Source organism: Bos mutus, chromosome 10 (genome assembly GCF_027580195.1).
Source record: "Bos mutus isolate GX-2022 chromosome 10, NWIPB_WYAK_1.1, whole genome shotgun sequence".
NCBI classification, from domain to species: Eukaryota; Metazoa; Chordata; class Mammalia; order Artiodactyla; family Bovidae; genus Bos; species Bos mutus.
The window spans coordinates 53972720-53990689 of record NC_091626.1 but is presented as its reverse complement, the minus strand read 5'-3'; the positions used below and the strand labels follow the sequence as shown (position 1 = coordinate 53990689).

Genomic DNA, 17970 nt, shown 5'->3' with positions numbered 1-17970 from the left:
ATGTTAAATGAAGTTTAGAGAAGATTAATTGTTTTCGGTTTGATTTCTTCAGGAAAAATTCAAGCTAAAAACTTGTAGCAAAACATGGTTACTTTTAGAAAATAAAAACCTTCCTATTCACATTTTTCAGAGTCACAAAAATAACAGAGATCCAAGGATCAGTGTATAACAAGACTGTATGTAGTCTTGTTAAATGGTAATGATCTTGTTAATTTAATTTTGAATATTCATAATTTTTAAACACCAATTATTTAATCTAGGTTTAAATAATGAAGAGTATCAAGTAGTCATTGGAAACGACACCACTCATTATATTATTGATGACTTGGAACCTGCCAGCAATTATACTTTCTACATTGTGGCATATATGCCAATGGGGGCCAGTCAGATGTCCGACCATGTGATACAGAACACTTTAGAGGATGGTAAGAAAACGTGATTCTAAGATATCTAAGCATGAACATTAATATGTTTCTTACAACTTTAGAGGAATATGTGTTTTAAGAGAAAATATCCTGGTTTTGGTTTAAAAAAAAAAAACCAGATGTGATAACTAGCAGGCTAATTTACCGTTTTAGATCTTACCCTCAATTTTTGACAGTAACAGGATATGATAAGGATAAAGAGCACTTTTGTTTATAATTCATACAGTTTTTAATTGGTCATCTGATTTAGTAATAATTTTAAATTTCATGAGCTATAAATATTGAACAAATTCAGACACATAATGCAAATTTTAATAACAAAATTGTCATTATATTTCTTCAAGTTCCTAGTTTAAATTGTAAATGCATTGCAGAGTTTTTTATTTTCTTTACTGAGTGAAACAAAATGTGAGATTCTCTAGGCAGGAATAAATGTAATGACAATTACATTGAGTGTCTGTAAAGACTGGAGGCCAGAGGAATTGAATTTCTGAAACTGAAAGTTTATAAAATTTAGTACTATCAATTAAAATATTCTTATAAAATCAGATAGCTTATTTTTAGAAAAATTTGTGTTTATTCTGCTTAAGGAGGAAAGTACTACTTGTTCAGTTTGTTATCTCCTATTGGAAGTTGAATTGCTGTGCATTTGAGGGCGGGCCTCCATGTACTCTTATGAAAGTGAAAATGTTAATCGTTCAGTCATGTCCAACTCTTTGTGATCCTATGGACTGTATGTAGCCCGCCAGGCTTCTCTGTCCCTGAAATTCTCCAGGCAAGAATACTGGAGTGGGTTGCTATTTCCTTCTCCAGAGGATCTTCCTGACCCAGGGATTAAACCCAGATCTCCTGAATTACAGGCTGATTCTTTACCATCTGAACCACAGGGGAAGCCCATATATTCTTATAATGGTGGGAAATTCTGTCTGTCAAAATAGTCCTGATAGAACTGATTCTCCTCCTCTGACTCTTCATCTCGCTCTTCAGGGCCTCTCCACAGCCCATTTTTTGTACTCTACAGTGTGAAAGGGGGATTATTTAAAATATACTTAATTACACTGTTCCCCCTTTACAAATGTTTTCTCATCCATCCTCAAGAAATGGTCCTCCTTGAGTTTTCAAAGCATTTTAATATAAATGATTCTCAAATCTTTCTCTTCATCCATGTAGTCCTACATCTCTTATATTTGTGTAATGCCACTTGTGTAACTGTTTATTTATAAATTCAGACTTTTACTAGAGGAAAAATTATCACTGATCTGGACGCTGAATTCCACATTTGAGTTTATTCCGTTTTAGGGTGAACCATGACCTACCTCTCTAGTTATCTCATTATGTTTAACAGCCTCTGACATGTATAACTAAAGTGAAACACAGGCTGGTGTTTGCTCCTGCTGTTGCTTTGGGTTTATGAGGTATATGAGGTATTGCATAGAAGAAAATGTGTCTAAAGCATAGCAAGCCACTGGTTAAACTTGCAGTTTAACAGTTCCAGTTCAGTTATGATCTCAAAGTTTTCTCCTTTAAACCTTTCCTTATTTTGCAACTTTTTTGTTTAATTAAATATCATTTTGTTTTCTGGATAACATACAGACTTCTGACACTGCTTTTTCAGTTTCCACATCAGTATCCTCCCCCCATTTCCTCAGCCTGTGCTTGTCAGGCTTCAGGCAAGATACTGGAGTGGGTTGCCATTCTACTCTGTGTGGGTCTCCTAGGGTACACAGCAGACACAGCTAATATTTGTGAAATGTTTACCACTGTCTGTTCTAAAAACCTTTCTTCCAGTGGCTCATTTAATCCCGACCTAGCCCTATGATAGAAGAACCATTGTTATATAAGAGTAGTAAAGTATAGGCGTGAGAATGTAGGCTCTAGATCTACTTCCTTACTTCCAAGCTGTGTGACCTTGGATAAGTGATTTCACCTCTCTACCTCAGTTTTCTTAGCTATAAAGTATAAATAATAGGGACGCTCTCTTCACTGGGTTTTTGTGAGAATTCATGAGTTCATGTAAAGGACTCAGAAATGCTTAGTTTTCCCTTTTCTACCTATTATTTCATTAATTCAACAAATATTTATTGAGTACCTGCTATGTGTTATTCAGTATTCAGTAGTGAATGAAAGAGATGAAAAATTGGCCTATAACTTGTGGAAGAAGAAACTATTACTTTCTACTGTGGGAGAAGAGGGAGAGGAACAATAAATAAGATGAACACCCAGTGATATATACTAAGTTAGATAGTAGTAAGTGTTGAGAAGAAGGAAGAAAGCAGGAAAGGGGAGTAAGTCTTCAGACAGAGATACCTCTTGTCATGGGTTACATTTGAAGACCTAAAGGAAATGAAGGGGCTTCCCTGGTGGCTCAAATGGTAAAGAATCTGCCTGCAAAGCAGGAGAACTGGGTTCGATCCTCTGAAGAAGGGAATGGCTACCCACTCCAGTATCCTTGCCTGGAGAATTCCAAGAACAGAGGAGCCTGATGGACTACAGTCCATGGGGTCGCAGAGAGTCGGACACGACTGAGCGACTAACACACACACAAAGGAAATGAAAATGGGGACTGGCTAAGCAAATGACTGAAAGATGTGCATTCTAGGAGAGGAAACAGAAATTGCTAAGGGCCTGAAGCACAAGCATGGCTACAGTGGAGGGAACAAGCAGAAAGTAGTAGGAGATGAGGCATAGAATGAGGAGCCAACCATACAAGTATCAGTGGATAGGGTTTCGTGTGAAGCTTCAATGAGGACTTTAGCTTTTCCTGTGAGTAAAATGGGAGCTATTTTGAGGAGAATAATGACAAGATCTGACCTGGAATTTAATAGCAAATGTGTTGAGACTAAATGGTAGAGATGAGGACAAAGGCAGGGAGATCTGTTAGGAGGCTATTGGGACAATACAGGCTGAGGGTGATGGTGCAGGGACCATGGGGGTGGCCATGTAAGTCATAGAGCCACGGGATTGAATGTGGGGAGTGTGTGGAGGAGTCAAGAGTGACACCAGGGTTTTCATCTTTTGCGGTTGGACAAATAGTTTCCATCACTTGAGGTAGGAAAGCCTGTAGAAGAAACTATTGTTTTCATACCCATTTTGTATATGAAGAAACCTAGACACAGAGAAATTAATTTGGCTAAGATCACACACAGTAGAAATTGGTATAACGAGGACTCAGTAACTCAGAGGCTAACTCCAGAACTCATCTTAACTTTTAATATTAGACTGCTTCCCAGTATTCTTGACCCATTTTCCTGGAGTGCCAGTTATATTCAGATTATTTACAGGAAAATCATTGTGTTCATATTAAGCAGCATGGAGATATAGTTGGGGATAAAAAAAGTCACACTAATTTTTAAGATACAACTGTTAAACACTTCAAATTATTTGTCAGGTTTTAACCCTGCTGTCCTCAGCTTCTCCATTCTTGTGTAATTCTCTTTTCTATGTTTTAAGGCATCTTGGTGAAGTTATTGTGAAATATTCTCATGTTTTTTATGAGTATTAAGTAAGCTCATATTCATCCCAGACAACATCAAAACAGTCACAGCAACATTGATGAAAATCTTGCTTTCTTTGGTTCTCCACACTGGATCCTCCCTTCAATATTTTTTCCTTCCTTTTTCTGGTTTGCACTCTGCTTGACTGGAAGCCTCAGCCAGGGTTGAAAGGACCTGTTCTTTATTATATGATGTGCTGCTGCTAAGATACTTCAGTAAATACTAGTGTGCTAGTTGATCATTTTGATCCTAAATATTGATAAGCAATCTGCCTTCTTTTATGACTAGTTCCCCTGAGACCTCCTGAAATTAGTTTGACAAGTCGAAGTCCCACTGATATCCTCGTCTCCTGGCTGCCCATCCCAGCCAAGTACCGGCGGGGCCAGGTGGTCCTGTACCGTCTCTCCTTCCGCCTGAGCACTGAAAACTCCATCCAAGTTCTGGAGCTCCCAGGGACCACTCATGAGCACCTCTTGGAAGGCCTGAAACCTGATAGTGTCTACCTGGTGAGGATTACTGCTGCCACCAGAGTGGGGCTGGGAGAGTCTTCAGTGTGGACCTCACACAGGACACCCAAAGCTACAAGTGTGAAAGGTAAATGTGGACTATTAAGGAAGAATAACACAGTATCTTTCTTCTTTGTCTTATCTAACTTAGGTTTATATTTTTAAATTTTGTCTCAAAAATTAAAATATTCCATAGATCATGGGTTTAATTGAAAACAATTTAAACTTTTGGTTCAGATCAGATCAGTCGCTCAGTTGTGTCCGACTCTTTGCGACCCCATGAATCTCAGCACGCCAGGCCTCCCTGTCCATCACCAACTTCTGGAGTTCACTGAGACTCACATCCATCGAGTCAGTGATGCCATCCAGCTATCTCATCCTCTGTCATCCCCTTCTCCTCTTGCCCCCAATCCCTCCCAGCATCAGAGTCTTTTCCAATGAGTCAACTCTTCCGCGTGAGGTGGCCAAAGTACTGGAGTTTCAGCTTTAGCATCATTCCTTCCAAAGAAATCCCAGGGCTGATCTCCTTCAGAATGGACTGGTTGGATCTCCTTGCAGTCCAAGGGACTCTCAAGAGTCTTCTCCAACACCACACTTCAAAAGTATCAATTCTTGTGCTCAGCCTTCTTCACAGTCCAACTCTCACATCCATACATGACCACAGGAAAAACCATAGCCATGACTAGACGAACCTTTGTTGGCAAAGTAATGTCTCTGCTTTTGAATATGCTATCTATGTTGGTCATAACTTTCCTTCCAAGAAGTAAGCGTCTTTTAATTTCATGGCTGCAGTCACCATCTGCAGTGATTTTGGAGCCCAGAAAAATAAAGTCTGACACTGTTTCCACTGTTTCCCCATCTACTTGCCATGAAGTGATGGGACCAGATGCCATGATCTTCGTTTTCTGAATGTTGAGCTTTAAGCCAACTTTTTCACTCTCCTCTTTCACTTTCATCAAGAGGCTTTTTAGTTCCTCTTCACTTTCTGCCATAAGGGTGGTGTCATCTGCATATCTGAGGTTATTGATATTTCTCCTGGCAATCTTGATTCCAGCTTGTATTTCTTCCAGTCCAACGTTTCTCATGATGTACTCTGCATATCTATGCTTAATTTGCACATCCTTCAAAGATACATGGGTCCATATTATACAGAGTGAAGTAAGTCAGAAAGATAAATATTGTATATTAACACATACATATGGAATCCAGAAAGATGGTATGGAATAATTTATTTGCAGGGCAACAGTGGAGAAACAGACATAGAACACAGACTTAGGGACGTGGGGAAAGGGGAGGAGACAGTGAGCTGTATGGAGAGAGTAACATGGAAACTTACATTACCATATGTAAAATAGATAACCAGCAGCAATTTGCTATATGTCTCGGGTAACTTGAAACAGGAGCTCTGTATCAACCTAGAGGGGTGGGATGGGGAGTGAGATGCGAGGGAGGTAAGAGAGAGGGAATATATGTATACCTATGTCTGATTCATGTTGAGATTTGACAGAAAACAGCAAAATTCTGTAAAGCAATTACTTCAATTTAAAAATGAATTAAAGGAAGATACATGGGTCTAAATCAAATTGAATTACCAAGTTATTTATTAATAGAGGCCTAATTAACTCCTGTGCTGGCACAGCCGCCACACTCAATGCAAAGAAATAGAACAGTCAATTTTTCTGGGCTCCAAAATCACTGCAGATGGTGATTGTAGCCATGAAATTAAAAGACGCTTACTCCTTGGAAGGAAAGTTATGACCAACCTAGACAGCATGTTAAAAAGCAGAGACATCACTTTGTCAACAAAGTAGTCAAGGATGTGGTTTTTCCAGTGGTCATGTATGGATGTGAGAGTTGGACTATAAAGAAAGCTGAGCACCGAAGAATCGATGCTTTTGAACTATGGTGTTGGAGAAGACTCTTGAGAGTCCCTTGGACTGCAAGGAGATCCAACCAGTCCATCCTAAAGGAAATCAGTCCTGGGTGTTCATGGGAGGAACTGATGTTGAAGCTGAAACTCCAGTGCTTTGGCCACCTGATGCGAAGAGCTGACTCATTTGAAAAGACCCTGATTCTGGGAAAGATTGGGGGCAGAAGGAGAAGGGACACAGAAGATGAGATGGTTGGATGGCATCACCAACTCAATGGACATGAGTTTGGGTAAACTCCGGGAGTTGGTGATGGACAGGGAGGCCTGGCGTGATGCAGTTCATGGGGTCTCAAAGAGTCGGACATGACTGAGTGACTGAACTGAAATGAATCAGTATCACTATCATATATTTTTAAACAAATCATCAATTTAATAGAAAGATCATAGTACTAGGAAGTTCCAGACCCTCTTCCTCTTTTACTAATGTGGAGTGTAATGTGACTGGGCTTTTTGTTGTTAATTGATTAATCACAATTAGATGGTCAAAATTAGGAAATACATATGACTGATTCATTTTGATATTTGGCAAAAACAACAAAATTCTGTAAAGTAATTATCCATCAAATAAAAAATAAATTTTATAAAATTACAAAATACATATTGCTTCTTTGAAAAAACTTAAAATCCACAAATATAATTTTGTTCTTATTTATATATTGGATTGGCCAAAAAGTTCATTTGGGTTTTCATACACTGTTATGGAAAAACCCAAACTTTTTGGCCAACCCCATACCTTAGTTTTTTTTTCTGTAGTATCTTATACTTTTAATTCAGTCTCAAAGTTTAATATCGTTGTGTAATTTTTAATATGAAGGGCAAATGTAATTATTGGAATTGAACTTTTATGCAGTTGTTGATTTAGAATGGAGAGCTCTCCACTCTCCTGTGTTTTCATGTGAATTAGGAGTTTTCTTACACATACACATCTGGTGAATTTTTGTAGCCCCTAAATCTCCAGAGTTACATTTGGAACCTCTGAACTGTACCACCATTTCTGTGAAGTGGCAGCAAGATGCTGAGGATACAGCAACCATTCAAGGCTACAAGCTGTACTACAAAGAGGAGGGGCAGCAGGAGCACGGACCCATTTTCTTAGATACCAGTGGCCTTCTCTACACTCTCAGTGGTTTAGGTGAGTGAACCTGTATAGTGCTTTTCCTTTTTTCCTTCCTCTCTGACCATTTGGGAGAAAAAGTTATTGGATATAAGGCAGAATCACTGACTTAGTGATAAAAAGAAAAGAAGTGACTTTACTACCTCACTGTGTGTATTCTACTGCATAAGTCATTCAGTGGTCCTTGACTCACCGCTGAGTGACTCAGCACAATGTCACAAGTGCTCAGTCATTCAGTCATGTCTGACTCTTTGCAATCCCATGGACTGCAGCCCGTCAGGCTCCTCTGTCCATGGGATTCTCCAGGCAAGAATACTGGAGTGGGTTGCCATTTCCTCCTCCAGGGGATCCTCCCAACCCAGGGATCGAACCTGGGTCTCCTGCATTGCAGGCAGATTCTTTACCATCTGAGCCAATGTATCTTTCTATCTTCTCGCCAGCACTGGGCATCTGACTTTCTTTCTGAAGTTCACTTCTGGTGGAGTGATATACCGATCTTACTCTTGTGATCTATTCTTGTGACTGTATGGTGGATGTAGAATAGAAATGTGAAAATAGCAATATTGTTATGCCAGATGATCAGATTAACTTAGAAATTGCCTGAGAGACATAAAGAGCAAATTAATGGTTACCAGTGTGGTGGGGAGAGGCACTATGGGGTGGGGGAGAGAAGGGTATAAAAATTATTGGGTGTAAGACAGGCTCTAGTATTATGGTACAACATGGGGAATATAGCCAATATTCTGTAATAATTGTAAATGGACTATAAGATTTAAAATTGTATTAACAAATAAATAACCAAATTAAAAAAAAAAGAAATTGCCTAAGAGTTCTCTATATTATATAGAGAGTTCTCTATATTATTTTGCATATGTAAAAAATATGTAAATTGTGTACAAAATAACGCTGTTACATATGAATCATGTAACTGTAAATATTTATTGTATGTAGTTCTAACACAGAAACACTCAAGAAAAAAACCCTTAATTTTATGTTTGGGTTCATCAGAGTTCTGAAAGATACTGTTTTATTTGCTATTCATCCTATCTTTGCACAGTGAAAGGGTTTTGTTATGTAAACATGTTTAGTAGACGGTATAATAAAGACACAACTACAATAAATGCATGAGTATAAACAGATACTCAAGGTGTAGACTGCACACTTAGCTGTTTGTTGCTCATGAGTAGATTTTTACCCTTAAGCACAAAGCAGCAAGTTTATGATCATCAGCTGAATTCCTACTGGATTATTACAGCCCCTTCTGCACATACTGGACATTTACAAGCACTCTGGCTTTCCCCATCACAGACCACCCTTTGGTGTGCGGGCAGGAAGGAGTCATAGTGGTCCCATCCAGGAAGGCTTCATTTCCCTGGCCTTGCAGCATTAGACCAGAGTCCCTGTGAGTAAGAAGCAGTGGTGCAAATCTCTTTTCAGACCCAAGGACACAGAACCCCACCCTCCAGTTCTTGGCAGTAGTTTCCCAGATGGCATTTTGCTTGTAATCTTGTTGTTTTGGATTTTAATTGAATCTGTATTAGGTTAAATAAGTTTCACAGTTGATCCCTGTCATGCAGCTTTATAAAGGATGAGAAGTTACATATGTTCCAGGGTGACCTTCCTTAAGCCATTGATGCTCAGATGACGTTAGCCCAACCTACTGCCAAGCACTCAGCAGCAGTTATCTCTAGCCATGCTTTCTCAGGGTGCCTTCCCTTTCCGTAGGCATGTCATTTCATCTGGAAAACTTTAGTCAGTATCAAGTAAGAAACGGGCTTTGAGACAATTGTTGATGAAAAATCATACATCAAGCTTAATACCTCCAATTTCTTCACTGATAGTTTAGAAATATAAATACACTGAAGATACAAAACAGGAGATTCTTAGAGCAATCTTCTTGAACATATTAGTAGCTTATTCTAAACAGATGAGTAATTTATTGGAAAAAAAAAGTAATGCTCTGCTTGTGAAAAGTTTAAAGAAACATTTTATTAAAACTTTGCCAATTAAAAACAGTTCTTTAAAATTTAATTTTTTTCTGCAGATAGCATACATTTATATATATATATAAGATCCATTGATTTTTGTTAAAATCTTTTATAATCTCTATATAATAGCTTTCGTCCTATAAACCTTTATTTCTTCCTGTGTTTTAAAAATAAATTGCATATGTTTACTGCCTGTGTTTTTTTATGGTATGATCCTTTGCATATGCCATTTGGGGTAATTCAGTTAAAATCATTTTATAGTGTATAAAAATAGGAAATGATTCTGTTATAGTCCATATACCCCATCTGTTAAAATAGCCCCATGTTTCTCGACTGGAGTTAGACTGAGTAGCTGGAGTAATTGCAGTGCAGGGTGGCAGAGGACTTTGTCATAGCTTTAGAGCTTTCTTGTTAGAGGCACGTTCCATACCCCTGGAGTTTCAGGGACAGAGCTGGAATGGTTGACTGCCAGGGATGCAGTTGTACAGATTCACACATTGTACAGCTGTTAACTAGATCACCTTTAAGATGCCTTCTAATTTTTAGAGTCCTGGGATCCCATTTTCCTTTTCTTAAAAGTCACCGTGGGGCCTAGCCCAGCTTATAGCAAGCGAATGGGTTTACCCAACTAAGCAACCAAGTGTTAACAGCTTTCACTCCTTTCCTTCTTACTTTTGGCTGTTGGGGGTGGGCAGTATCTTCTGTTAACTGGACAGCTGACCATCTGTGATCATTTTTAGCGTGAGCATCTGGCAGTAGCTGCCTGTTTAACAGCTAGTGAGATGTCTAAAGGGCAGTAGGTTAAGGGAACACTATCTATGTCTTACATGGCAAATACTTGCTTTTATTGAGCTTCTGCACATTAAAGATACTCTAACTGGAACTAGATTTACTAAGTGGGCTTGGAAATGAAATTTAAATGCTTTTGTTTGCTGATTCAATGTCAGTTTGAGTAGCAAACTAAGGTCTCAAAATTTCATTTTCATACTAATCCCCTTTCTGATGCCCTTTTTGTTCAATTTCTGATAATTAAGTTTTCATTAAAAAAGTATGTTACTGGGACATTCTGTCCGTAGTAATATATATAGTTCTTTGTTTCTGAAAAAAAGAAATAGGTGAAGGAGTTCATGTATTTCAGTTGCTTTAACAGTCATTTAAAATTCTTTTTTATGTAAGGCATTATAGCACTAGATTAAAAAAATGTAGCGAATGTGACCACTGCCTAAAACAAGAAGGATTAAACCAAGATTCAGTTGACTTGTCTAATTTTCTCCTCAATTTTTTCCCAAATCTGATTAACTAAATTTAATTGTACTTAATATTGAAAGTTATTTTAGAACATTTTACTCTAAACCCTCAAAGCTCCATTCCCTGAAATGTAGAATGTTTTCTTTTTTAAAGCGGCTAAAAAGATTCTTGTATATTTGTTAGTGTGATATAAATTTTGTCAGAGCAGTGGAAGTATTTTAATGTTGCTAGTTTGTTCTGGTTTAATGGTTTTAAGATACACAGTTTGATTTTATTGGAAGTGGTTTACTTTGGGGGAGTTGGATAAAAAGCACTGGGCTTGTGATTAAACGTTTATGTGATTTGTTCTAAATTGTGGTTTGTGGTTTTCTTCAAGATTTTGTTAGCTTTGTAGTGATTATTTTCACTTCGGTTTTTTACCCCCTTGGCACTTTCAGTGTTTAGTTCAGTTTTAAATAGAATTTTAAAATGTTTGTTTCATTCATCATACAATAAACCGAAGCAAAATTAATAGCACAGTTGTGCTCCCTGATAATAGGCTGATTGGAATAATTTGTTCCTCTTTTATTGTCTGTTTATTTCAGAAATTGGCTTCACATTTTGAAGTTAGAGTTTCTAATCACAAGAGGACTTTTTATAAGCTGATTGTCAGAAACTGTTCTTAATTGTTTTGTCTGTGTAGAAGAAATTGAAAAGGGGAGGATTACTTATATAGTGCTATTTTAGTTTAGCATTTAGGACACTGATACTAGATCATCTTTAGCTTCTATTTTGTCAAAGAATTTGTGCTATTAAATATTTCACAGCAAGCCTGATTAGTGAGCAGGTTTTTTACACCAATTGTAAAGATCTAAAATATTCAAAATCACACCTTCAAAACTTAGAGATCTCTTTTTGAGAAATCTAAAGTTAGAACTTTATGGGAAATAACTTCATGGGAAAAGGATGGGGAAACAGTGGAAACAGTGTCAGACTTTATTTTTCTGGGCTCCAAAATCACTGCAGATGGTGACTGCAGCCATGAAATTAAAAGACGCTTACTCCTTGGAAGGAAAGTTATGACCAACCTAGATAGCATATTCAAAAGCAGAGACATTACTTTGCCAACAAAGGTCTGTCTAGTCAAGGCTATGGTTTTTCCAGTGGTCATGTATGGATGCGAGAGTTGGACTGTAAAGAAAGCTGAGCGCTGAAGAATTGATTTTTTTGAACTGTGGTGTTGGAGAAGACTCTTGAGAGTCCCTTGGACTGCAAGGAGATCCAACCAGTCCATTCTAAAGGAGATCAGTCCTGGGTGTTCTTTGGAAGGACTGATGCTAAAGCTGAAACTCCAATACTTCGGCCACCTCATGCAAAGAGTTGACTCATTGGAAAGACTCTGAAACTGGGAGGGATTGGGGGCAGGAGGAGAAGGGGACGACAGAGGATGAGATGGCTGGATGGCATCACCGACTCGATGGACTTGAGTCTGAGTGAACTCCCGGAGTTGGTGATGGACAGGGAGGCTTGGCGTGCTGCGATTCATGGGGTCGCAAAGAGTCGGACACTACTGAGCGGCTGAACTGAACTGAAAGTTAGAACTGCCAACTCTAGGAGTAGGAGTCTCCAGAAACAGTCCCTGGTTAATGATGTAATTTTTTTAATTGTAGGAAATTTGCTGTACAGTGTTGTGATGGTTTCTACCATACAGCAACACAAATGTAGTTTTCAAGTCCATTAGCCATTTTTTGTAGAAGCATAATAAAATTAAGTTAGATTTCTGGGTGTTATCTTGCCCTATGGTACTGATAGAACAGGGTTTGGTTGTGGGGCTACATATCTCATGAAAGAAAATAGAGAACTAGCACTAGTGAGCCAAATTGATCTAACCAGAGGAAGTTGTAATCTTTCCTTTCATCAAGGCAGAACAAGATTTTGTGGCATGATGATCAGAGACAGTTCATTGTGAACCTTACTATAATAGAGATTTTGTTTTTAGGAGAATTAGAATCATTAAATGGCACCCCACTCCAGTACTCGTGCCTGGAAAATCCCATGGATGAAGGAGCCTGGTGGGCTGCAGTCCATGCGGTCGCTAGAAGTAGGACACGACTGAGTGACTTCACTTTCACTTTTCACTTTCATGTATTGGAGAAGGAAATGGCAACCCACTCCAGTGTTCTTGCCTGGAGAATCCCAGAGACCGGGGAGCCTGGTAGGCTGCTCTTTATGGGGTTGCACAGAGTTGGTCACGACTGAAGCGACTTAGCAGCAGCAGCAGCAATTTATGACATATGGAAGTCACATTTTTAAAGCAAGCCTAAGTCTTTTCAGAGACTGTATTCCCTCACCCCTCTCAGCCAAGGAAGGCTTAGATAACACTCAGAAAATCTTTAAAAGTATGCTGCAGGTGAAAATCCGTATGATGTGGTTGGTCTGCATGTTTCTGACTGCATCACTTAAGATGGAGTAAAAAAGACATGGTATTGTATAACAAAATCTTCCTAATGGTGAATAATTTCAGTTGTATAATTCTGTACTGACTTTTAGTGTATAAATTCATTTCAGATAATATGGTGCTTTGATACCAACTACTAGCCCAAATACCATTACAGATGTCAGGAGTCTTTCACTGCTGAAGTAATGTATCAACAACAACATAAATATCATTAACTATTCTGTCCAGATTAGCTTTGACTTCGTAATGCAGCACTCGTTTCTATGAGATCATTTTGCTTTTATTTGTTAACAGACCATGTTTAGGATTGGTGTAAACATTCCATTAACATTATTGCTGTCATTTACCACAGGCAAGATCTTTGAGGACATAGCCTCACATTTTTTGTCTCTCTTCAGTTCTTCCTGTGCTTTACCACAGATAATTCTCACTTTTAGTAGAAAAAGTTGCTCTGAACAGTATCTGATTACATTCTTTTATTGTTTCTTTTCAAATAATTACAAAATAAGTTCATTTAACTGAAGTCAGTAGACTTCTTAAAGGAATGATCTTTGGAAACCACCTACTATGTAGGCCATAAAATTGACTATGAGTACAAATTAAAGGGAACATTTAAAAAGTATTGCATTTCACTTCCTTCATTGTTAAGTATCTCTTAAGTTATCATTTTTTAATTTTGTGTTTAATTTGTTATCAAGACAAAACATGTTGACAGTTAGAGACTTTAGGGAATAGTGAAATATTTTTTCCTAATTTACTGAGAGTGAAAATCTTAAAAATTTCCTTCTCTGTACTGTCCAACAATGCCACATATGATTGATACTCAGATCACATTTTAGAACCTTAATACTTAAATTAAAAAAAAAAAAACTTAAAAAAACCTGTTGCTCAAAAGAAATGGGAGCTTCCACGTCTAAAACATCCCATTACTAAAAAAAATACTGTTTCATTAAGACAATAAAAAAGATTTTTGTTTGACAATTTGCAACTACCTCTAACTAAAGACAGAATGTTTGTAGGTTAATGAAACTGTAAAAACTATACAAAAGTTACAGTTAATCATCCGTTTATCTTTTCTTAAATTCTTTTTCTTGGATGAAAGGTAATCTTCCATTTTAAAATATTTTTTATACTCTCTGGACAAAATTAGAGACCTGTACTTTCTGTTTGGAAAAAATCTTGCTCAGCTGTTAAGTCTTAACTCTTCTGGGAGTATTTTTGTGATCCCAAATGGAATCAGGCTTTCCAGTAGTACATCATGTACAATACACTGGTACAGAAGCACTTGGCACTGACAGAGGAAAAGCATCAGATGACAAAGTTTCGTGTCTACTGCCTCAATTTAACTTACAAGTTCCACAGTTTATTAACAGATCCTGGTTGTTTGCCTCAATAGAGATAATAATAATAGTTGTTTTAGAATGTTAGGAAGATTAAGTAACATAATACACATAAGAGTTAACATTGCATTGTAAATTGCATTGTAGGTCCTCAACAAATGTTAGTTGTCGTAACTGTTTTTAAAATGGTTCTTCTCCCATTTTAAATCTTCTCCCAGGATAGAGTCTGAAAATCTGGATTTAAAAAAAATTTTTTCCCATGTTACCTTCCATGATCATTAGATGTGGAAACCACTACTTCTTGAGCTTTAATATGTGTATGAATTTACCCAGGAACCTTGTTAAAATTTACTATGTCTGGGTGAAGCTGGAAATTTTTGTATTTCTGCCCATTTTGAGAAGCAAGGGTCTAGACCAGGACTAGGCAGATTTTCTCTGTAATGAGCCAGATAGTAAATATTTTAGGCTTTGTGGGTGCTATGAGCTGAATGTTTTATGTTCCCACCAAATTCATATGGTGAAACTCTAATCCCTAATGTGACTGTATTTGAAGACATAGCCTTTGAAAGTGTGATAAATGTTGAATGAGGTCATGAGTGTGAGGCCCTAATCTAATAAGGCTGGTGTCCTTATAAGAAGAGGAAGAAATACCAGAGTGCTCTCTCCATCAGGAGATAGTGAGAAAGTAACAGTCTAGAAGCCAGGAAGAGACTTCTTATCAGACATAGACTCCTGCCACACGTTGATCTTGGACTTCCCAGTCTCCAGAACCTTGAGAATATAATTTCTATTGTTTGAGCCATCCAGTCCATGGCATTTTGTCATGGCAGCCTACACAGATGAATACAGTGGGCCATATGGTCTCTTCCACAAATGCCTGACTCTGGCACTATAGCACAAAGCAGCACAGAAAAGTCATAAATGTATGGATGTTGGTTGTGGTCCAATAAAGGTTTATTTATGGAAACTGAAATTTTAAACAAATATTTATTTGTCTGTAGTGGGTCTTAGTTGTGGCACCTGGGATCTTTGGTCTTCATTGCAGCATGCAGACTTTCTAGTTGCTGCATTCAAACTCTTAGTTGTTGCATGCGAACTCTTAGTTGGGATATGTGGAGTCTAATTCCCCAACTAAGGATCAAACCCGGGCCCCCTGCATTGGGAGCATCTTAGCCACTGGACCACCAAGGAAGTCCCTGGAGACTTAAATTCGAGTTTCATGTAATCTTTGATGTGTCATAAAATATTGTTTAAAATTTTTTTCTGACCACTCAAAAATGTGAAAACCATTTTTTAGCTGGCAGGTTACCCAGAGGCAGTAGGCCATGTTGCTATGGTTTGGCAATTCCAGGTGTAGACTTGATAGTCTTTGCTCTTCAAAATGTGGTCCCAGGATCAGCAGCATAATTTGAAATTTTATTTAAATGTTGAATTTCAGGTTCCCCGTCCCTTCCCCAGATCTACTGAATCAGAGTCTCCACTTTAACACAATTACTAGGTGACTAGTATGTACATAAAAGTGGAAACACTGGTACCTAGTACAGTAATATTTTTCTTAAATAGCCATGTTAGTTTTTTATAACTTAATAACTCTTAGTTCTAGTTTGTTATTCTTGTTGGAAATCTTCATAAATTTATTTTTGTGCCTTCTAGATGCCTATAATTGTCAGGCCAATGATAGTTTTTAATTTTGTTACTGCTGAACCTCTGTTTAGTCCATGTTTATTGTGCTTTTTATTGTTTACCTTGTTTCCAGTCACATTTCCCCATACTTCTCAGCTTGTTGATGTTGTTCAATTGCTGAGTTACGTCCGACTGTTTGTGGGTCGCAACAGCAACTCTTCAGCTGCAGCTCATGAACTGCAGCTCTCCAGGCTTCCCTGTCCTTCACTATCTCCTGGAGTTTGCTCAGACTCATGTCCATTGAGTCAGTAATGCCATCTAACCATCTCATCCGCTGTTGCCCCTTCTTCTCCTGCCCTCAGTTTTTCCCAGCATCAAGGTCTTTTCCAGTGAGTCGGCTCTTTGCATCAAGTGGCCAAAATATTGGAGCTTCAGCTTCAGCATGAGTCCTTCCAATGAATATTCAGGGTTGATTTCCTTTATATAATAAGGAAAATGTGACCTTCATGGTTATCATCGTTCAGTCAGTACATTTCTTCCCAAACATCCAAGGAGTGGATGAGTCACAGGCTCTCACGTATAATCTTGTAGTTTGAGCCCTATATTCCTATATTTTGTTTGCCACTGAGTATTCCTTCACAGATTCATTTTCTGATTCTCAAATATTTACCAAGTTCACCATGTGGTGGTCCCTACATTAGAACCCAACCATATTTAATGTAGACAGATCATACATTTGGGGAACTTAGGAGGAAGAATAATAATTACATAAGCAATTAAAATAAGGTGTGATGAACTCCTTGATAGCGGAAGTCAGATCGCTGCTATGGCATTTGACAGGAACCTCAGACCTAATTGAGGGATAAAATGGGGATGGCTTTCAATAAGAGAACATTTGTGTTGAGATCTAAAGGAAGATCTCAGCCAGGCAAAGGTGCTGGGGCAGATACAGTTCATGGGGGTCTGATAAAATAATATAAAATAGGTTAAAGCAATATAAAAATATACTATAGATACAGGGTCTTTAATAGACCTCTTGTGACCCCATGGACACCAGGCTCCTCTGTCCATGGGATTTTCTAGCCAAGAGTACTGGAGTGGGTTGCCATTTCCCTCTCCAGGGAATCTTCCTGACCCAGGGATCGAACCCAGGTCTCCCACATTGTAGACAGATGCTTTACCATCTGAGCCACCAAGGAAGTCCCATGCAAATAAAGGGTTCTGAAACTCCAGCTTCATAGCTTCTGGGTAAAGTTACCTTTGCAAAGAGGGGATAGCAGAACCCTGGAAGTACTCAAGGAATGCTGGAGTTTATGTGGGTTAGCCAGGAGGTGAGGAGACTGTGTTCTGGAGGAACTAAAATGTTACTATGACCAGAGTGAAATGGGAGAGGAAAGTGCCTGGTAAGGCATGTGAGGGAATTCCAGCTTTATCCTTCGGGCAGTGTGAAGCCATGAAATGATTTTAAGTAAGCAAGCGGCCTGATTAGGTTCATGTTTAGAAATACCTTTCTGTTGCAGTGTGTGGAATATAATACAGAGAAATGAGACACAAATCAGCTTAGAACTTACTTCTTCCCTTAAAGAGGAAATTTTGTGAACTTTCTTTTCACTTCTGATTCGGAAATGTTATAAATATCTGTACTCCCAAGTTTGCTCTAGACCCTACTATACATGGCGATTTTCATGTACACAAACAGTAAATTAAAATTCCTTTAGAAAACAGCTTATTCTGTTGCTTTAAATCACTTTACACAAGGTTCAGTGGTCAAGAATCCGCCTGCTAATGCACGAGACTCAGGTTTGATCTCTGGGTCAGGAAGATCCCCTGGAGAAGGAAATGACAACCCACTCCAATATTCTTGC

At 38.2% G+C, this 17970-nt stretch overlaps 1 protein-coding gene across 1 annotated transcript in view; it reads left to right on the top strand.

Annotated features, from left to right (window-relative positions):
* Positions 1–17970, top strand: part of PRTG (protogenin) — a 153091-nt gene that overhangs the window by 78816 nt on the left and 56305 nt on the right. The window contains exons 9-11 of the mRNA XM_070377944.1: positions 261–425; positions 4208–4513; positions 7299–7487. Coding sequence (XP_070234045.1) covers positions 261–425; positions 4208–4513; positions 7299–7487 — 660 coding nt within the window. The remainder of the gene's footprint in view (positions 1–260; positions 426–4207; positions 4514–7298; positions 7488–17970) is intronic.